General features: G+C 48.6%; 1 protein-coding gene across 1 annotated transcript in view; it reads right to left on the bottom strand.

Annotated features, from left to right (window-relative positions):
• Positions 1–2,936: 2,936 nt before the first annotated feature.
• Positions 2,937–22,145, bottom strand: part of BSN (bassoon presynaptic cytomatrix protein) — an 86,476-nt gene continuing 67,267 nt past the window's right edge. Inside the window, exons 3-4 of the mRNA XM_075261665.1 lie at positions 15,325–21,993; positions 2,937–5,447 (exon numbers count right to left, since the gene is read on the bottom strand). Of these exons, the coding sequence (XP_075117766.1) occupies positions 3,219–5,447; positions 15,325–21,993 (8,898 nt within the window). The 3' untranslated portion in view covers positions 2,937–3,218. The remainder of the gene's footprint in view (positions 5,448–15,324; positions 21,994–22,145) is intronic.

The raw sequence follows: 22,145 nt of genomic DNA, 5'->3' as shown, positions 1-22,145 counted from the left end.
GGCCCAATTTTTGCACCTGTTAAAGAATAGATTAAGATGTAAGTCCAGAGAGAAGTGTCACGTGTAGAGATAAGGACTGTATCTAATCCCTGCCATGTCTGACCCTCTGAGGACTGTATCTAATCCCGGTCATGTCTGATCCCCTGAGGACTGAAAGATTCCTTCCTCTCTGTATCACCTCACTGACATACACAGCCTGTGCTCCTGTACTAACAGTGTGATAGACAGACTCCGACCTCTCTGTATCACCTCACTGACATACACAGCCTGTGCTCCTGTACTAACAGTGTGATAGACAGACTCCGACCTCTCTGTATCACCTCACTGACATACACAGCCTGTGCTCCTGTACTAACAGTGTGATAGACAGACTCCGACCTCTCTGTATCACCTCACTGACATACACAGTCTGTGCTCCTGTACTAACAGTGTGATAGACAGACTCCGACCTCTCTGTATCACCTCACTGACATACACAGTCTGTGCTCCTGTACTAACAGTGTGATAGACAGACTCCGACCTCTCTGTATCACCTCACTGACATACACAGCCTGTGCTGCTGTACTAACAGTGTGATAGACAGACTCCGACCTCTCTGTATCACCTCACTGACATACACAGTCTGTGCTCCTGTACTAACAGTGTGATAGACAGACTCCGACCTCTCTGTATCACCTCACTGACATACACAGCCTGTGCTGCTGTACTAACAGTGTGATAGACAGACTCCGACCTCTCTGTATCACCTCACTGACATACACAGCCTGTGCTTTTGTACTAACAGTGTGATATACAGACTCCAACCTCTCTGTATCACCTCACTGACATACACAGCCTGTGCTCTTGTACTAACAGTGTGATATACAGACTCCAACCTCTCTGTATCACCTCACTGACATACACAGCCTGTGCTCTTGTACTAACAGTGTGATAGACAGTATCTGTATCACCTCACTGACATACACAGCCTGTGCTCTTGTACTAACAGTGTGATATACAGACTCCAACCTCTCTGTATCACCTCACTGACATACACAGCCTGTGCTCTTGTACTAACAGTGTGATAGACAGTATCTGTATCACCTCACTGACATACACAGCCTGTGCTCTTGTACTAACAGTGTGATAGACAGTATCTGTATCACCTCACTGACATACACAGCCTGTGCTCTTGTATTAACAGTGTGATAGACAGTATCTGTATCACCTCACTGACATACACAGCCTGTGCTGCTGCTCTAACAGTTTGACAATATATTCTCTCTATTACTTAAAGCTAAGTTTTTTTTCTCCCTCCCTAACACTACACTAATCCCCAGATCCTCGCCCTCTTCTCCATCACACACAGTGGTTGTTATATGACCCTTTAGACGCACCGGCAGGAGCTCCTGGCACTGGTTGTGGTCCCCGCCCTGGCTGAGCTGCCGGTTTTGCTGCAGTCTTGGAGACATCTACTGGTTCCACTTTAGGCTAAAACAGATAAAAGAAAATTCACGATCACCGAAGTTCTCAATCTCCAGGGGCAGGTAGTGATTAACCAAGGCGGTACACGTGTCTAGAGGTCCTCCTGAAGTCCTCAGGCTGCATTTATTAGGGCAGGGGGTCACTTGACACTAGGTCCTATGTAAAGCAGACAATCACCTTATACCCTGCAGCACCCACAAAACTGATGTTCCAGCCAATATGGCTGCCCGTGTCAATGGATGACTCACCCCAGTGATTACTGGACATGTCCTACATATGGCTGGCCATTAGAATTGGGGAGTACGGGTGCAGAGCTAGTTGTTACCCCACTTCCCCTGGCAATAAGAAGAGCCAGTCTTATAAATGTCACATACAATAGCAGATGGGGCCCTTGTACAAATGGGGGGCCCAGTCTACCCTGCTCTATGGCGGTCTTGCACTTACTTGTGCAGATGGTTGAGCAGCAGGTTGCAGGTTCTGCTGTGGTTTCACGGTCTGTTGTGGCTGCTGCGGTTGTGTCCGTAATGCTGCTTGTCCTTGAGGCCCAGCCTGTTGCTGTTGTCGGGCAGCAGTCTGCACTTGGCCCCCTGGTGTCTGCTGTTGCTGTTGTCGTGCAGCAGTCTGCCCCTGGCCCCCTGGCGCCTGCTGCTGCTGCTGTTGTGGTTGCTGCTGCTGCACTTGTGCCCTGACTGGTTGACTTTGTCCTTGCTGATGCTGCTGTGGCTGCTGATGTGGAGTTGGATGGGAGGTTGTTTGGTGAGACATGGGCTGATGAGAAGACCCTTGCTGTGAAGGACCTGACATCGCCTGCTGCTGTCGGCTATTTTGCTGTTGAGACTGCTGCTGTCTTGCTTGCTGCTGTTGACCAGACTGTGACTGTCTTATTTGCTGTGATCCCTGATGATGAGGGTCAGGTTTTTGCTGCTGTGATATCTGAGACTGCCTTTGGGACTTCTGGGTTTCTGAGCTATGGTGATAGTTGGATGATTGCCTCGATGGTGTAGAATAGTCAGAGGAACTTGGCGGATAGCCCGACTGTGATCGAGAATCAGATTGCTGCGACTTCTTTAAGGATGAAGATGACTGGGAATGTGAGCGCGATTCATGTCTCCCTTGATCTCGTGTGTGCTGTTTAGATGATCGTCTAGACTGTTCATCCAAGTGGCGGGAAGAAGAAGAAGAATGCCTTCCAGAATCTCCATGATGTCGATGCTCCTTTGAGGAATGGCGAGGCTGGGAATACTCTTCATGTTGCCACATCTCCTCATCTGGAGGTTCATCATAATCATGATACGTGTGTTTGACCGGCATTTTCTTCTGGGATGAGGAGTGGCCGCTATAATACCTTGACCGATCAGAACGAGCTTCTCGGGGTTTATCAAACCAATCAGTTTCTTCTTGACCCAAATGATAGGCTTTAGAAACCAAAAAACAAACTGAGGTCAGCTACTGTGACCAATGATGGAGAGAGAGTAGAAGCCATGCAACAAACTGACAAGAATCTGCATAGGACATGCATGCGTGGTCAGAGATACACCAAAAGGCCAAAACCTGTCTGTCACAGAGTAGCGGGAGAGCACCATGTGGTAACATACAGAAAACAAAAAAAAAAACACCAAACTGCTGAACAGCACCATGCTGAGACAAAGAAAGATGAGGTGGAAAGGCACAGCATGCAAACGCAGGAAAGGCAGATCTCTAGGACTCGCATGAGACATTAGAAATGAGGCGATCATCTCCAGCATGCTGAGACGTCACCACTTGTAGGCTTTACCTTCACTGTCTGACACTACACAGTGGGAATCATCCATCATGTAAGCATCCTCTTGCTTATAGCTATGGTTTCTTGGCACTTCTTTCACATGTTCTTGTACGTCAGGCAGTGAGTGGCTGGAACAGAACTGAGGACAAGTGTCCACGGCAGAGTGAGGCATGGGGCCAGCAGATGAGCGAGAACCACCCACGGACTTCCCCAGAGGACTGACAGGACTCTCCTCTTCTGAGGCCTGTGTCCGCATTGGCGCTCTTCCTCGGCTTTGACCCATTGTAAGACTTGAAGGTTTAGAACTTGATTTGTGATATCTATCTGATCCATCCCGCTCGTAGGATTTGCTCCTACTGCTTCCTGAATCACGACTTGATTTTTCCATGACATAACCGGATGCGGAGCGTGATCGGCCTCCACTGTTATAGATTCTATCATCCTCCTCCACAAGATCTCTACTGGAAACGCCATAATATTTCTGCTGTTCATATACATTCTTCTTCAAGCCGTATGTAATCTCATCTTGAAGTTTCTTTGCTCTGGAGGAGACGCTGCTGTTCATGGAGGAGGTCACTGGATATGAAGCTGCCAGGTCAGATTCCACATCTTTAGCTTCTTCGATTGGAGAGAACTTTGAGATTTTCTGCTCCATTCCCTGTTTCCTGTGTTTGCTTCTCTTGGAGGACACGACAGCAGGTGCCAGATTTTTGGAGGAATGTTTTTGCATCCCAATGCTGGATCCATGTTTATCTGGACGTGTAGAGTGCCTGGACTCGTTGTCTCCATAGTAATAGGAGCTGCTGACTGATTCTCGGCCGTTGCTGTCACTGCTTCGCTGGTAGTTGCTTCTCCCTCTATAATCCGTCCCGTGGTGATCATACACGTCTTCTTCAGACTCTTCTTCGGCTCTGGAGTAGCAGCACGGTTTACTTGAACCCTCAGTGTCCAAGTGTCCATTTTTATCTTGGATATGGCGGCCATTGGTTTTTTGCTGCAGAGACTGCGGTGTAGGTTCTGCTTTTTGGCTTTCTGATGCTGGAGGGTTCTCTTTAGTTAGTTCACTGATATCCTCAATCATGACATAGTTACGAGGAATGTTCTGCTCGAGGTTTGTGTAGAGCGAGTCTGGAGGATATGTATTGGTGGGGCTCTCGGCTTCGCCACCTTTCTCTGCTTGTCTGACCTCCGTGCTCTTGTATTGCTCGTAATTGCTGCCCACTGTTGTGTTACTAAAGCTGGTGTCAGGCGTTGCAGATGAGATGACTACCGTGGGGTTTCCAATGACCTCATAATTAGTAGGGACTTTGTGCTCTAGATCAGCCAGTGATGTCTGTCTGGGTTTCTGATGAGTGCTCGGACTGTCGACTTGTGGTGGAAAGCCTGCATGTAAAGTGCTTTGTAATGGGGTCTGGTTAGCATAAGTGGTTTGAGCTTGATAAGGATTTGGTGGCCTGAAAACCGTCTGATTCTGAAGGCCTAAATCTGCCTGGTAAGCTGTTGTTGGGGCAATGTTGTGGGTCTGATATGAACTGTGGACAGGGTAATTGGGCAACTGGGCCTGGAAGTTGTTTTGTGATGGACCATTGCTAGACACTGGATATTGTGGCTGCTGAAACCTGGTCTGCGGGGCAGGGGCAGAAACTGGGGCAACTGCTTGGCCCATAGAGTACTGATAGGTGTTAGCGGTATAAGAAGAGGATGAAGTCTGGAACTGTTGGGTGGCCTGAAAATCTGAGTACTGTGGAGCGGCGCTGTGCCTGTGCAAGAGAGTGCTGCTGTCATAGCCGCTCATTCGCAAGTTGTTCAGCTCACTATCTGACATGTAATCCCTATTTTCACCCAGGGATCTGAGATAAGAGAAATCTCTAGCGCCCCCTCTATCTTTCACGAGGGACTCCTTTCTCTGGGTGATGCCCAGCTCTAAATACTTCAGTTTTGCATCAATCTCCTTCTCTTCCTCTTCCAGCTCAGCCTGTTGTTTGCGGAGCTTTGTGGATTCTTGCTCTACAATCTTCAGATCATGGTCAATAGTTTTAAGAAAACCAACTTTTGGCATCTGTATGACTTGGCCTCCTGTCATCTTCTGTGTGAGGTTCGGCAGGTAAATCTGGGAATGAGCCTGACTGGTGGTGAGTGGAAGGTGCGCGTCATCAGGAGGAGGGCTGGGCAGCGTTCGCTTCACTTTGCGTGTCAAAGTATTTGGCTGGAAAGCTGAAATCTACAACGAATAAAATAGATGTGTAGACTGCCCGACAAGACAAGAAAAACGTACAACAAAAACAGACGTGTTCAGTAAAAATAAAAATGTACTAAAACATCTCGTCTGCTGTCTACTATCAGCTGTCTACTATCAACTGTCTGCTATCAGCTGTCTACTATCAGCTGTCTACTATCAACTGTCTGCTATGAACTGTCTACTATCAACTGTCTGCTATCAGCTCTCTACTATCAGCTGTCTGCTATCAACTGTCTACTATCAGCTGTCAACTGTCTGCTATCAACTGTCTACTATCAGCTGTCAACTGTCTGCTATCAACTGTCTACTATCAGCTGTCAACTGTCTGCTATCAGCTGTCTACTATCAACTGTCTGCTATCAGCTGTCTACTATCAGCTGTCTACTATCAACTGTCTGCTGTTAGCTGTCTACTATCAACTGTCTGCTATCAGCTGTCTACTATCAGCTGTCTACTATCAACTGTCTGCTGTTAGCTGTCTACTATCAACTGTCTGCTATCAGCTGTCTACTATCAGCTGTCTGCTATCAACTGTCTACTATCAGCTGTCAACTGTCTGCTATCAACTGTCTGCTATCAGCTCTCTACTATCAGCTGTCTACTATCAACTGTCTACTATCAACTGTCTGCTATCAGCTCTCTACTATCAGCTGTCTGCTATCAACTGTCTACTATCAGCTGTCAACTGTCTGCTATCAACTGTCTACTATCAGCTGTCAACTGTCTGCTATCAGCTGTCTACTATCAACTGTCTGCTATCAGCTGTCTACTATCAACTGTCTGCTATCAGCTGTCTACTATCAGCTGTCTACTATCAACTGTCTGCTATCAACTGTCTACTATCAGCTGTCTGCTATCAGCTCTCTACTATCAGCTGTCTGCTATCAACTGTCTACTATCAGCTGTCTGCTATCAACTGTCTACTATCAGCTGTCTACTATCAACTGTCTGCTATCAGCTGTCTACTATCAGCTGTCTGCTATCAACTGTCTACTATCAGCTGTCTGCTATCAACTGTCTACTATCAGCTGTCTGCTATCAACTGTCTACTATCAGCTCTCTACTATCAACTGTCTGCTATCAACTGTCTGCTATCAACTGTCTACTATCAGCTGTCAACTATCAGCTCTCTACTATCAACTGTCTACTATCAACTGTCTGCTATCAACTGTCTACTATCAGCTGTCAACTATCAGCTGTCTACTATCAACTGTCTGCTGTTAGCTGTCTACTATCAACTGTCTGCTATCAGCTCTCTACTATCAGCTGTCTACTATCAACTGTCTGCTGTTAGCTGTCTACTATCAACTGTCTGCTATCAGCTGTCTACTATCAGCTGTCTACTATCAACTGTCTGCTATCAGCTGTCTACTATCAGCTGTCAACTGTCTGCTATCAGCTGTCTACTATCAACTGTCTGCTATCAGCTGTCTACTATCAACTGTCTGCTATCAGCTCTCTACTATCAGCTGTCTACTATCAACTGTCTGCTATTAGCTGTCTACTATCAGCTGTCTACTATCAACTGTCTGCTATCAGCTGTCTACTATCAGCTGTCTACTATCAACTGTCTGCTATCAGCTGTCTACTATCAACTTTCTACTATCAGCTGTCTGCTATCAGCTGTCTACTATCAGCTGTCTACTATCAGCTGTCTACTATCAGCTGTCTACTATCAACTGTCTGCTATCAGCTGTCTACTATCAACTGTCTGCTATCAGCTGTCTACTATCAGCTGTCTACTATCAACTGTCTGCTGTTAGCTGTCTACTATCAACTGTCTGCTATCAGCTGTCTACTATCAGCTGTCTACTATCAACTGTCTGCTGTTAGCTGTCTACTATCAACTGTCTGCTATCAGCTGTCTACTATCAGCTGTCTGCTATCAACTGTCTACTATCAGCTGTCAACTGTCTGCTATCAACTGTCTACTATCAGCTGTCAACTGTCTGCTATCAACTGTCTGCTATCAGCTCTCTACTATCAGCTGTCTGCTATCAACTGTCTACTATCAGCTGTCAACTGTCTGCTATCAACTGTCTACTATCAGCTGTCAACTGTCTGCTATCAGCTGTCTACTATCAACTGTCTGCTATCAGCTGTCTACTATCAACTGTCTGCTATCAGCTGTCTACTATCAGCTGTCTACTATCAACTGTCTGCTATCAACTGTCTACTATCAGCTGTCTGCTATCAACTGTCTGCTATCAGCTGTCTGCTATCAGCTGTCTGCTATCAACTGTCTACTATCAGCTGTCTACTATCAACTGTCTACTATCAGCTCTCTACTATCAGCTGTCTGCTATCAACTGTCTACTATCAGCTGTCTGCTATCAACTGTCTACTATCAGCTGTCTACTATCAACTGTCTGCTATCAGCTGTCTACTATCAGCTGTCTGCTATCAACTGTCTACTATCAGCTGTCTGCTATCAACTGTCTACTATCAGCTGTCTGCTATCAACTGTCTACTATCAGCTCTCTACTATCAACTGTCTGCTATCAGCTGTCTACTATCAGCTGTCTGCTATCAACTGTCTACTATCAGCTGTCTGCTATCAACTGTCTACTATCAGTTGTCTACTATCAACTGTCTACTATCAGCTGTCAATTATCAGCTGTCTACTATCAACTGTCTGCTGTTAGCTGTCTACTATCAACTGTCTGCTATCAGCTCTCTACTATCAGCTGTCTACTATCAACTGTCTGCTGTTAGCTGTCTACTATCAACTGTCTGCTATCAGCTGTCTACTATCAGCTGTCTACTATCAACTGTCTGCTATCAGCTGTCTACTATCAGCTGTCAACTGTCTGCTATCAGCTGTCTACTATCAACTGTCTGCTATCAGCTGTCTACTATCAACTGTCTGCTATCAGCTCTCTACTATCAGCTGTCTACTATCAACTGTCTGCTATTAGCTGTCTACTATCAGCTGTCTACTATCAACTGTCTGCTATCAGCTGTCTACTATCAGCTGTCTACTATCAACTGTCTGCTATCAGCTGTCTACTATCAACTTTCTACTATCAGCTGTCTGCTATCAGCTGTCTACTATCAGCTGTCTACTATCAGCTGTCTACTATCAGCTGTCTGCTATCAACTGTCTACTATCAGCTGTCTACTATCAACTGTCTGCTATCAGCTGTCTACTATCAGCTGTCTGCTATCAACTGTCTACTATCAGCTGTCTGCTATCAACTGTCTACTATCAGCTGTCTACTATCAACTGTCTGCTATCAGCTCTCTACTATCAGCTCTCTACTATCAACTGTCTGCTATCAGCTGTCTACTATCAGCTGTCTGCTATCAACTGTCTACTATCAGCTGTCTGCTATCAACTGTCTACTATCAGTTGTCTACTATCAACTGTCTACTATCAGCTCTCTACTATCAGCTGTCTACTATCAGCTGTCTACTATCAACTGTCTGCTGTTAGCTGTCTACTATCAACTGTCTGCTATCAGCTCTCTACTATCAGCTCTCTACTATCAACTGTCTGCTATCAACTGTCTACTATCAGCTCTCTACTATCAGCTGTCTACTATCAGCTGTCTACTATCAACTGTCTGCTGTTAGCTGTCTACTATCAACTGTCTGCTATCAGCTCTCTACTATCAGCTCTCTGCTATCAGCTGTCTGCTATCAGCTGTCTGCTATCAGCTGTCTGCTATCAACTGTCTGCTGTTAGCTGTCTACTATCAACTGTCTGCTATCAGCTGTCTACTATCAGCTGTCTGCTATCAACTGTCTACTATCAGCTGTCTGCTATCAACTGTCTACTATCAGTTGTCTACTATCAACTGTCTGCTATCAGCTCTCTACTATCAGCTGTCTACTATCAGCTGTCTACTATCAACTGTCTGCTATCAGCTGTCTACTATCAGTTGTCTACTATCAACTGTCTGCTATCAACTGTCTACTATCAACTGTCTGCTATCAACTGTCTGCTATCAACTGTCTACTATCAGCTCTCTACTATCAGCTGTCTACTATCAACTGTCTGCTGTTAGCTGTCTACTATCAACTGTCTGCTATCAGCTCTCTACTATCAGCTGTCTACTATCAACTGTCTGCTGTTAGCTGTCTACTATCAACTGTCTGCTATCAGCTCTCTACTATCAGCTCTCTACTATCAGCTGTCTACTATCAACTGTCTACTATCAACTGTCTACTATCAACTGTCTACTATCAGCTGTCTACTATCAACTGTCTGCTATGAACTGTCTGCTATCAACTGTCTACTATCAGCTGTCTGCTATCAGCTCTCTACTATCAGCTGTCTACTATCAGCTGTCTGCTATCAGCTCTCTACTATCAGCTGTCTACTATCAGCTGTCAACTGTCTGCTATCAGCTGTCTACTATCAACTGTCTGCTATCAGCTCTCTACTATCAGCTGTCTACTATCAGTTGTCTACTATCAACTGTCTGCTATCAACTGTCTGCTATCAACTGTCTACTATTAGCTGTCTACTATCAACTGTCTGCTATCAGCTCTCTACTATCAACTCTCTACTATCAGCTCTCTACTATCAGCTGTCTACTATCAACTGTCTGCTATCAGCTCTCTACTATCAGCTGTCTACTATCAGTTGTCTACTATTAGCTGTCTACTATCAGCTGTCTACTATCAACTGTCTGCTATTAGCTGTCTACTATCAACTGTCTGCTATCAGCTCTCTACTATCAACTCTCTACTATCAGCTCTCTACTATCAGCTGTCTACTATCAACTGTCTGCTATCAGCTGTCTGCTATCAGATGTCTGCTATCAACTGTCTACTATCAGCTGTCTACTATCAACTGCCTACTATCAGCTGTCTACTATTAACTGTCTACTACCAACTGTCTACTATCAACTTTCTACTATCAGCTGTCTACTATCATCTGTCTGCTATCAACTGTCTGCTATCAGCTCTCTACTATCAGCTATCTACTCTCCGCTGTCTACTATATACTGTCCTCTGTCTATGTACTGTCTTCTATCAGTTGTTCTAGTATCTGCTCCCATGTGCTGTCTCTTATGTACGACCTACTATTATATAATCCCTATTATTGGACGTCTATTATCTGCTGTCTACTATTTCTTATCTACAATCTACTACCAGTTGTCGATTATGTACTGCCTAATGTGTGCTATTTATTATGTACTCTCTCTGTCTCGGCAGTCTGTTCCGTCTCGGCCGTCTGTCCCGTCTCGGGCGTCTGTCCCATCTCGGCCGTGTTTCCCCTCTCGGCCGTCTGTCCCGTCTCTGCAGTCTGTTCCGTCTCGCCAGTCTGTTCCGTCTTGGCCATCTGTTCCATCTCAGCCGTCTGTCCCGTCTTGGCCGTCTGTCCCGTCTCGAACATCTGTCTCGTTTCTGCAGCCTATCCCGTCTCGGCCATCTGTTCCTTCTCTGCAGTCTTTCCCATCTCGGCCGTCTGTCCTGTCTCTGCAGTCTGTTCCGTCTCGGCCGTCTGTCCAGTCTCGGCCGTCTGTTCCGTCTCGGCCGTCTGTCCAGTCTCGGCCGTCTGTCCAGTCTCGGCCGTCTGTTCCGTTTCTGCATTCTGTCCCGTCTCGGCCGTCTGTCCCGTCTCGTCCGTCTGTCCCGTCTCGTCCGTCTGTCCCGTCTCGTCCGTCTGTTCCGTCTAGGCCGTCTGTCCCGTCTCGGCCGTCTGTCCCGTCTAGGCCGTCTGTCCCGTCTCGGCCGTCTGTCCCGTCTCGGCCGTCTGTTCCGTCTCGACCGTCTGTACCGTCTCGGCCGTCTGTCCCGTCTCGGCCGTCTGTTCCGTCTCGGCCGTCTGTCCCGTCTCTGCCGTCTGTCCCGTCTCGTCCGTCTGTCCCGTCTCGTCCGTCTGTCCCGTCTCGTCCGTCTGTCCCGTCTCGTCCGTCTGTCCCGTCTCGTCCGTCTGTTCCGTCTAGGCCGTCTGTCCCGTCTCGGCCGTCTGTCCCGTCTCGGCCGTCTGTCCCGTCTCTGCAGTCTGTCCCGTCTCGGCCGTCTGTCCCGTCTCGGCCGTCTGTTCCGTCTCGGCCGTCTGTCCCGTCTCGGCCGTCTGTCCCGTCTCGGCCGTCTGTCCCGTCTCGGCCGTCTGTCCCGTCTCGTCCGTCTGTCCCGTCTCGGCCGTCTGTCCCGTCTCGGCCGTCTGTCCCGTCTCGGCCGTCTGTCCCGTCTCGGCCGTCTGTCCCGTCTCGGCAGTCTGTTCCGTCTCGGCCGTCTGTTCCGTCTCGGCCGTCTGTTCCGTCTCGGCCGTCTGTCCCGTCTCTGCCGTCTGTCCCGTCTCTGCCGTCTGTCCCGTCTCGTCCGTCTGTCCCGTCTCGGCCGTCTGTCCCGTCTCGGCCGTCTGTTCCGTCTCTGCAGTCTGTCCCGTCTCGGCCGTCTGTTCCGTCTCTGCCGTCTGTTCCGTCTAGGCCGTCTGTTCCGTCTAGGCCGTCTGTTCCGTCTCGGCAGTCTGTTCTGTCTCTGCAGTCTGTGCCGTCTCGGCCGTCTGTTCCGTCTCTGCAGTCTGTTCCGTCTCGGCCGTCTGTTCCGTCTCGGCCGTCTGTTCCGTCTAGGCCGTCTGTTCCGTCTAGGCCGTCTGTTCCGTCTCGGCAGTCTGTTCTGTCTCTGCAGTCTGTGCCGTCTCGGCCGTCTGTTCCGTCTCTGCAGTCTGTTCCGTCTCGGCCGTCTGTTCCGTCTCTGCCGTCTGTTCCGTCTAGGCCGTCTGTTCCGTCTCAGCAGTCTGTTCTGTCTCTGCAGTCTGTGCCGTCTCGGCCGTCTGTTCCGTCTCTGCAGTCTGTGCCGTCTGTTCCGTCTCTGCAGTCTTTTCCATCTCGGCTGTGGGGGTCCCCATACTGTAAGACTGAATAAGGGCATCACTAGGGTCTCTGCTACATGATGGAGGGGTCCCCCACCCCTACAGGAGATACCCCGGACTCAGGGGCAGATCTCATGGCTCTTCCAGGTGTCTACGTCTACTCATTGTCACATACTGAGGTGTATACATGACCCCTCATCAATTTTGGAAAGTAACAAAAGCAAATCTATCAAAAAGGAAAGTGGGAACTCCGCTAACTATAAGACATGGCCGCGGCCTCACCATAGCCCCAGGACACGGGCTTAAAGGGGACGTCCTACTCCATTACAGTTTGGCCTGCAGGCTAGAAATAGCATCAAAAAAGATCTCATCTGCTACAAGTTCTCCACTCCAGTAAGATTCCCGCTGCTACCAGTCTCTGAAGACATCATCTGTAGTCAGTGACTGACCTCGGGACTGACCCGCACACCAATGGCACATGACTGGTGAGACCAGTGATAACTGCTGCGGTGACCTGTACACCAATGGCACATGACTGGTGAGACCAGTGACTGACTGCTGCGGTGACCTGTACACCAATGGCACATGACTGGTGAGACCAGTGATAACTGCTGCGGTGACCTGTACACCAATGGCACATGACTGGTGAGACCAGTGATAACTGCTGCGGTGACCTGTACACCAATGGCACATGACTGGTGAGACCAGTTATAACTGCTGCGGTGACCTGTACACCAATGGCACATGACTGGTGAGACCAGTGATAACTGCTGCAGTGACCTGTACACCAATGGCACATGACTGCTGAGACCAGTGACTGACTGATGCAGTGACCTGTACACCAATGGCACATGACTGGTGAGACCAGTGATAACTGCTGCGGTGACCTGTACACCAATGGCACATGACTGCTGAGACCAGTGACTGACTGATGCAGTGACCTGTACACCAATGGCACATGACTGGTGAGACCAGTGATAACTGCTGCGGTGACCTGTACACCAATGGCACATGACTGGTGAGACCACTGATAACTGCTGCGGTGACCTGTACACCAATGGCACATGACTGGTGAGACCAGTGATAACTGCTGCGGTGACCTGTACACCAATGGCACATGACTGCTGAGACCAGTGACTGACTGATGCAGTGACCTGTACACCAATGGCACATGACTGGTGAGACCAGTGATAACTGCTGCGGTGACCTGTACACCAATGGCACATGACTGGTGAGACCAGTGATAACTGCTGCGGTGACCTGTACACCAATGGCACATGACTGCTGAGACCAGTGACTGACTGATGCAGTGACCTGTACACCAATGGCACATGACTGCTGAGACCAGTGACTGACTGCTGCGGTGACCTGTACACCAATGGCACATGACTGGTGAGACCAGTGATAACTGCTGCGGTGACCTGTACACCAATGGCACATGACTGGTGAGACCAGTGATAACTGCTGCAGTGACCTGTACACCAATGGCACATGACTGGTGAGACCACTGATAACTGCTGCAGTGACCTGTACACCAATGGCACATGACTGGTGAGACCAGTGACTGACTGCTGCGGTGACCTGTATACCAATGGCACATGACTGGTGAGACCACTGATAACTGCTGCGGTGACCTGTACACCAATGGCACATGACTGCTGAGACCAGTGATAACTGCTGCGGTGACCTGTACACCAATGGCACATGACTGGTGAGACCAGTGATAACTGCTGCGGTGACCTGTACACCAATGGCACATGACTGGTGAGACCAGTGATAACTGCTGCGGTGACCTGTACACCAATGGCACATGACTGGTGAGACCAGTGACTGACTGCTGCGGTGACCTGTACACCAATGGCACATGACTGGTGAGACCAGTGATAACTGCTGCGGTGACCTGTACACCAATGGCACATGACTGGTGAGACCAGTGACTGACTGCTGCGGTGACCTGTACACCAATGGCACATGACTGGTGAGACCAGTGATAACTGCTGCAGTGACCTGTACACCAATGGCACATGACTGGTGAGACCACTGATAACTGCTGCAGTGACCTGTACACCAATGGCACATGACTGGTGAGACCAGTGATAACTGCTGCAGTGACCTGTACACCAATGGCACATGACTGGTGAGACCAGTGACTGACTGCTGCGGTGACCTGTATACCAATGGCACATGACTGGTGAGACCAGTGATAACTGCTGCAGTGACCTGTACACCAATGGCACATGACTGGTGAGACCAGTGACTGACTGCTGCGGTGACCTGTATACCAATGGCACATGACTGGTGAGACCACTGATAACTGCTGCGGTGACCTGTACACCAATGGCACATGACTGCTGAGACCAGTGATAACTGCTGCGGTGACCTGTACACCAATGGCACATGACTGGTGAGACCAGTGATAACTGCTGCGGTGACCTGTACACCAATGGCACATGACTGGTGAGACCAGTGACTGACTGCTGCGGTGACCTGTACACCAATGGCACATGACTGGTGAGACCAGTGATAACTGCTGCAGTGACCTGTACACCAATGGCACATGACTGCTGAGACCAGTGACTGACTGCTGCGGTGACCTGTACACCAATGGCACATGACTGGTGAGACCAGTGACTGACTGCTGCGGTGACCTGTACACCAATGGCACATGACTGGTGAGACCAGTGATAACTGCTGCGGTGACCTGTACACCAATGGCACATGACTGGTGAGACCAGTGATAACTGCTGCGGTGACCTGTACACCAATGGCACATGACTGGTGAGACCAGTGACTGACTGCTGCGGTGACCTGTATACCAATGGCACATGACTGCTCAGACCAGTGACTGCAACGCAATGGCACCTCATCAGATGTCAGGAAGAAGCAGTGACTACGGGAATGAGGCTACTAATGGTGGATTTCACACCAGCTGGACCCCCGTATCCCTGCTGTAAATGAGGAGCTCCCTTTTTAAGGCTATTTCCCACCTACAGACCAGGTTTTCGTGGAGTTGGAGAAGCCCTTTAAGGCCTAAGTCTAACTAATGTCAGTGGAGTTCTATGCAGGATACTGTGCCGTGTCTCTTACCTGACCACCTTGCAGTAACTGATGCTGATACAAAGAGAACCTGTCCTTGGCAGACTCCTCAGATGTAGGACTTAGGGGTTTAGGATCCGACAAAGATCTCTGCATGGTTTTTATTGGACGGGGCAGGATCTGCTGCCGTTGTGTTGTTTCTGCCGTGAAATGCTTTTGAGGGGTAACGTGGGCTTTGTTCAGCCTCTCGCTAGAAGCAAATGTAGATTCCAGTAATCTGTGAGGTGAAAGAGGGGACACTGGTGAGTAAAGAACTTGGGGAGACTTGGGGGGTTGCCGACTGACCAGCTGAGAAAGGGTGTCCGCAGGCAAATGTGACTGGTAACCAATTTCCAGAGGGTCCGGCTTTTTCTTCTCAAACTTGGTGGCTCCTTGTTGTCTGGACATATTAGTGTCCAGGGGACCAGAAGATGCCGTCTGTATGTTAGAGGAATAGGGGCTGATGGTTGTAGGGACACTGAGCTGCGGGACCACAATCCCATGGGACTGAGTTTCGGGTTCTGTCTGGCAGGCGAGGCTTTCTCCTTTCTGAGTCTTCTCTGGAGCAGAAATATACTTGACAATTTCCACCTTGGGATCTGGTGTGGTTATATGTATGGATGGCGAGACTCTCTGCAGCTGCTCGGGTTCGGTCTGGACAGAGCAATCACTGATGGTCTGGATGGCTATACTTGACATTCCCTTAGAGTCGTGCTTGCTATCGGAGCTGGAGTCAGAATGTCGAGAATATCTCGATCTACGTCTGCGTGTCGGCTGTTCCCATTCTGCATTGTCTTCGTCGTCTGTCTGAACGCTGCAGTCAGTGCTTCTTTTTGTTCGGCGCCGTCGTGACATATAAAATCTGTCTTCGCCATCCTCGTCATCCGTCTGTACGCTGCTATCGGTGATCTTTTTGACCATGTAGGGTTCATGGTTTTCCTCCGTGTTGTAGGCATCCCTGAGACGCGGCATGGAGTTCCTTTTCTTGATTGTTTTATTGACTTCCCACTGCTCATCTGTCTGTAGAGACATCTCCGAGGCCGAGTTAGTAAGTGGCCTTTGAGGTCCCTGGTAGCGTGGTTGTCCCTGTCCTTCCGGTCCAGTTGGAGCCATTGCAATGAATGGAGGGTTTACTGGTGGCCAATACTGCCCACTTTGGGCAAGGGTTCTCTGCATTTCAATGGCAATTTCTGAGACAGTCTGGGGTGGAAGCCGCACGGTTTGATCACAGGCTGGAGGAATCGAAGTCTTTTGCCTCTTCTGTTCCTCTAGTTGATGTTGAAGCTGTTGTTGCAGCTGTTGTATTTGCTCAAGCTGCAACCTTTGCTGAGCTAGCTGCTCCCGTTGCAAGACGAACTGTGCTTGGCGCTCTTCCTGCTGCTGCTGAAGTACTTGTTGCTTTATAGACTGCAGCTCTTGGAGCTCTCGCTGCACTAACATCTGTTCCTTCTCTCTGTGCCGCTGCAGTTCTAGGCGCTCCCTCTCCAGCTCCTCGTGCAGTCGGAGTTGCCTCAGCGCCTCCAACTCTACTCTTTCTCTTTCAATATTAAGCAAATGTTCCTGCTGCTTCCTTTGCCGCTCTTCCTCTTTGTCTTCTTTTTCAGGCCCAGCTTTGGCCACCATTGGCTGGCTCTCGGTCTTCAGTTGGGATTGACCGTTCTCTTTGGAAGAACTCTGCACCTCTGAGGATATGGTGGGGACTTCAGCTGGGGGGGGATCTGAGGTTGTGGTATCTGAACATATATGAGATGTTATTACAGAGGTTACAGCTGTGGTCGATGCAGGTGGATGTGATGATATGGCAGTCGTACTGACCGTACATGTGCTTATACTGCTTGACAAAGTGCTGGCTGGTTTTCCTAAATAAACAGGGGTATCAAATGTTGACCCTGAGGAAGCAGGTGGAAATCTATTCACTGCAGGATAACGGTACATGGGATGTGCTCCCAGTGGCATCCTCGGAGCGACGAGTGGCACCCTAGTAAGACTTGCTAGAGGAACGGCAGTGACATTGCCAGGGGCATATGGCCTATACAAACCTCTGATCATTGGTCTTAGGACAGAAGCTGGCTGAGTGGTGATGGGAAGCGTAGAGGCTATAGGCGTATTTATGGTTGAATATATCATGCCATCAGCTGCCCTCACAGTGGCTGCTGCCGGGTACATCTGTCTGATGGGTCCAGATCTTGCACCAGGTATATTATACTGTGCCAAGTTCCCAAAACCTTGCCGGGTTTCCGAGAAATGAGGACCATACATCATGTTTGGCCTAATGGCTGCCACTCCCTGCTGATTTGGTAGTAGATTAGCTGCCGGCCCTGCACCCCCTGAACTAGGGCCATACTGCATTAGATCTGGACTGTTGCTATGCCGCCCCCCGTACTGGTCCATCGAGTTAAGAGCAGCGCACATTCGGCTGATTTCTCGGGCTGTGGTGGCACTGTATTGAGCAAGATTTGACTCTTGAAAGTTAGTCAGATCTCTAACCGAGTATCTGTAGTCAGAGTATATATTGGACATTGAGCTGTATCGTCTAATGGGGAGCGAGCTATTAAATAAATCAGTGGGTTGGCGCAGGTCAGTAAAGGAACCGTACTGTAGTCCCTGGTTCATGTAGCTTCCATTGCTGAAGTTCATGCTGTAGGAGCTTTTCATTGTACTAAGATCCATTGCACCTTCTCCCCCTGGACCCTGGTAAGGTTGGTACAAACTAATGTCAGATAAATTGGTTTCGGACATGGATGAATGCAGCCTTCCTGGAGGACCGTAAGGGTAGAATTTCTGATCATCGTAAATATTCTGGGGAGGGGCAGAAGGTGGGGGAGGGGGTGGCACCATAGGCTTTGACTCGCGGTATTGATAGTTTTCAGGAGGTTCTTGTTCTCTCTGTCCATAGTACTGCATCTCCGGTCTCGCCACCTGTGACGCTTCTCCTGTCCCTTTGTCTGGTACTTTCGTAGAATTATAAGCACCAGCACAACTGCCACCAAAGGGGAACTTGTAGACCACATCACAGCACACCACTTGGCTTTCAGGTTTGATCCCTGTGAGGTCCAGGGCATTTGGCGCCTGCTCTTCTTTCATGAGTTGTGTAACGGTACCAGGTGCCTTCTCATCCAGGTGGACTATCATGGAGTGAGGCTGGCTCCCTGCCATATTCATAGCTTTAGGCTCAGGGATACCCTTATAGGCCTCTGTAAAACCTAAGCCCTGGTCTTGTTGGAATTGTCTGGGCATGGCGCTAATGTTTTGTGCACCACCAGATTGAGAACTTGTATCTCGCTTAACTATAGATGTCACCTGGCTAGGAAGGTTATATCTTGCAAATATATCTTTCTGTAAGCCTGCAGTTTCTTCCGGCTTGCAGCCACTTCCTCTTAATATCACAGGCTGAGCCGTTGGTTCCACGTGTTTGGCTTGGGTTAAGCACACTGCACTTCCTGTCCCTTGACCGAAATCTACCCTGTTCTGAAATGGATCTCCGTACACCATTGGTTGTTTTGGCTGTGATACAATCATGGAGGAAGCGACAGTGATGCTAACCGTTGTGGCTGTGCCGATGACAGCATGAGGTTGTTCTTGGGCATTGAGATTGACGATTAAGGGTTGCACCGCTGTAGATTGGCGTGCTGGAGATGGATCCATGGTCAGGGAATAGCGGCGGGATTCCGTTGCTAAAGACGTAAGATCCATGCCCTGATCAGTCATAATGACTGGAGCGCTTTTCAGAGCTGTTCGTAGATCAACGGCACTGCCGCTAGGTCTGGGACCGGGCTCCACCCGTGATGTTCCAGGAATAGAAGATATTCTACACAGTGATATGTTCTCTGGTGGCAAGGAACCCCAGTTATAAGTATTGCTGGAGCCGTCTACCGTAGCAATGGGTTGACCTTTAGAAGAAATCATGTGAACTCCTGAAGCCGGAGACCTTTCTATGATGGTGTGTGTTTTAGTGTAGCTAGACTGCATGAGTTCTTGTTGAGATTGTATACTAGTGACTGGTGTCTGACTGTAACTATGGAGAGTCTGCTGACGGTTTAATCTAGTTGGTGATGTGACGGGGGAAGTGGAGGAGCTGACACTTTTTGGTTTAGTCTGGATGGAGGAATCAGATGCTAGTGTAATAACCATGAATGGAGTTTCCTGAGAAGACTGCTGTCTAGACAGGCGAGGTGACCTTGTGCGGTCTGGGGTCTGTGTTCCTTGAGCGACCATAGGAGACGTCTGCACAGAAGAGTTGTCCAGCCTATGGACGTTTTGTGTCTGGGATGAGAATTCAGCAGTACTCCTGCTTCCAGCAGACATGTTGACTCTTGGCGATGAATGAGTTGGACTTTGTGTGGGCGAGGTAGGAGACAAAGGAGGGCTGGTACTCTTGAAGAAAGAAATAACCTTGGATGTCAGTGACACATTAGTCCCAACGCTTTGTCCTTTATCTCTTGACGCATTCATCTCTGGGGTCATTCGATTTTTATATTGCTCTTCATTGGCATTGTAGTCCCCGCTTCCCCTAGACTGTCCATAGCTTCTGTGAGGAGACATCCCCTCACTGGGGGTGAACGATGTTGACGTTGAGACGGTAGACACTTTGCCGTAGTGATAAGCAGATGATATTGTTTTCGAGCCAGGAACTGAGGATGAACTGTGAAGTTTTGTTTGATCAAGTCCATCTTTAGAGAAGTGCTGTGTGACTCGCACATCCGGGATAACCCGTCCAGAGAGACTTTCGGAAGGAGCAAATGACACTGGTGCAGAGAGCTGAGTCGGGCTCGTACCAGGAGTAAGTGGACCACTGACTTGTTTCAGCATCTCATTGTAGGCGTTCTCTGCGTTTAAAAATTGCTTTTCGGAATAGCCCTCCGCCTTCTTATCTTCCTGTAAGTCCGCGGACGACTGGTGCATTCTTGATATATTCTGAGAGGTCTGTAAAATTTCATCGTATACCGTTCCCGGAGTTGTTAAGTCCATGTTGTAGTCATTGTGAGAGCCACCACTTCTGCTGTCGTAGCCGTAGTCATCGATATATTGATACTCGTAGTTGTTCTGGTTCTGAGCTCCGCCGTAGCCCGCCTGCTGGTAGTTGTTCCCGTAGACGACGTTCTGCTGCGACTGCTGCTGTTTCTGGAAGAGTTCAGCTTTTCTCATCATTTCTTCGTAAACCTCCTCGGCACTTTTCAGAGGTTTGCTACCAGCGGAGGTGGTGGACGTCTTCTCTGTTGGAGAATACAATGACATGAATGTTGGCAAGTTGTATTCGCTCCCAGATTTATACAATTTAGAAGTGATCATCTCAAAACCTTCCGCCTCTGAATCAATAGAAGGTGAATATTCAGAACAAGACGATCGGTGCAGTTCCTCCATCTCTGCAGCTTGCCTCATTTCTTCCGTGGGTGATGCATCCTCGATAGGAGACAGATTGCTTGGAGGTGTCTTTGATCTTTCTCTTCTTCTTTGGGCTCTTAGTTCCTCCTTGTCTCTTTTAGTCTTGCGGGCCGTGCTTCTGATCCTTTGCTGTTCCACTTCTCTCATTTTTTCCTGTTCACGTAAGAGCTCTTCTTCTTCTCGCAACTCTTCTTCCTCTGAGGAATCTTCAATGGTGGGTAGTAAAGGACCATGCGAGCGGTGGCGAGCTTTTCTCTGTTGCTTCACCTCTTCAAGACGTTGCCTTCGACTAGGACTGCTGTCACTGTCTTCTTCCAGTGATGACAAGGATGTGGGTGATGTTCCGCTTGTGTAACTCGGTGTGGTTGCAGGTAATGTAGAAGAGTATTCTCCTCTAGATCGTTCTTCTGGAGACCCAGTCAGACTTTCCATCTCTAGCTCTGGTTCCCTGTCTAAGCTAATGTCTGTCTCCTGGTCGAGGTCAATGTCTCTGTTATAGTTATTTGTGCTATTCAACTCAATGGTCTTAAATCGTCGGAGGCCTCCTTGGGTTGCAGATACATCCTCTTCTTCCTCCGCATCCATGTCTTTTCTGCTGTCCTCATACACATCGCTGGAATTATACGCTAGAGACCTCTTGGAGGACGTCCCTTTGAGTTTTTCAGAGTCTGTTTTGTGTCCATTTTTACTACTGCTGTATTTGACACGGTTGTAAGGCTGATCATCATCTTCCAGATTGTCTTCTTCTGCACTCATTTCCAAAAGCTGTCTTCTCATAAATTCTTCATCGGAGAAATTTCCCTTTTGTTGTCTCATCGGTAAAGGAGAAAAACCTTCACTGCTGTCTTCTACGTAATCATGGCGCAGCTTACTCCCAAAATCATCAGATGACTCGGTGCATTCCCTCCGATCTCTCTGATTTTCCCACTCCAATGAATCCTCATCTTCTTCTAGGATATCTTCCAATTCTTCATCTGAATCGAAAGCTTCGGGAGTAATAGAGAGCGACCTCGGCCTCTGTTTTTGTTTTTGATCTTCCCGTAAACTGTGGAACTTGTCGCCTTGAGAAGAACCTTTTGATTCCAACAGTGGTCTGACAGAACTTTCCAGTTTAGTCAGTTCAGAGGGGCTTGGGGGACTGCGCTGAGATATGCCCGTTGCATTTAACTTCTCTTCTTCCTGTTGCACCAGTCCAGCAATCTCACTTTGTGAGCTGGAGATCCCATCAGAGGAGTAGCCCGTGTCACTTAGGCTTTGAGGGCTGCGGGACAAGTCATGGGAATAAGGCTTGCTTACATCCTGCAGAAAATAAAGATCAAGTCATCAGTAAAGCCTAAAGGACAGTCTAGACCAGGGGTAGGGAACCTTCGGCTCTCCAGCTGCTGTGAAAGTACAACTCCCAGCATGCTCCATTCACTTCCATGGGAGTTCCAAGAACAGCAGAGCAAGTA

Source organism: Leptodactylus fuscus, unplaced genomic scaffold (genome assembly GCF_031893055.1).
Source record: "Leptodactylus fuscus isolate aLepFus1 unplaced genomic scaffold, aLepFus1.hap2 HAP2_SCAFFOLD_255, whole genome shotgun sequence".
In the NCBI taxonomy this organism is placed as follows: domain Eukaryota; kingdom Metazoa; phylum Chordata; class Amphibia; order Anura; family Leptodactylidae; genus Leptodactylus; species Leptodactylus fuscus.
The sequence above is the reverse complement of the archived record's forward strand: the minus strand, read 5'-3'. Positions and strand labels throughout refer to the sequence as shown.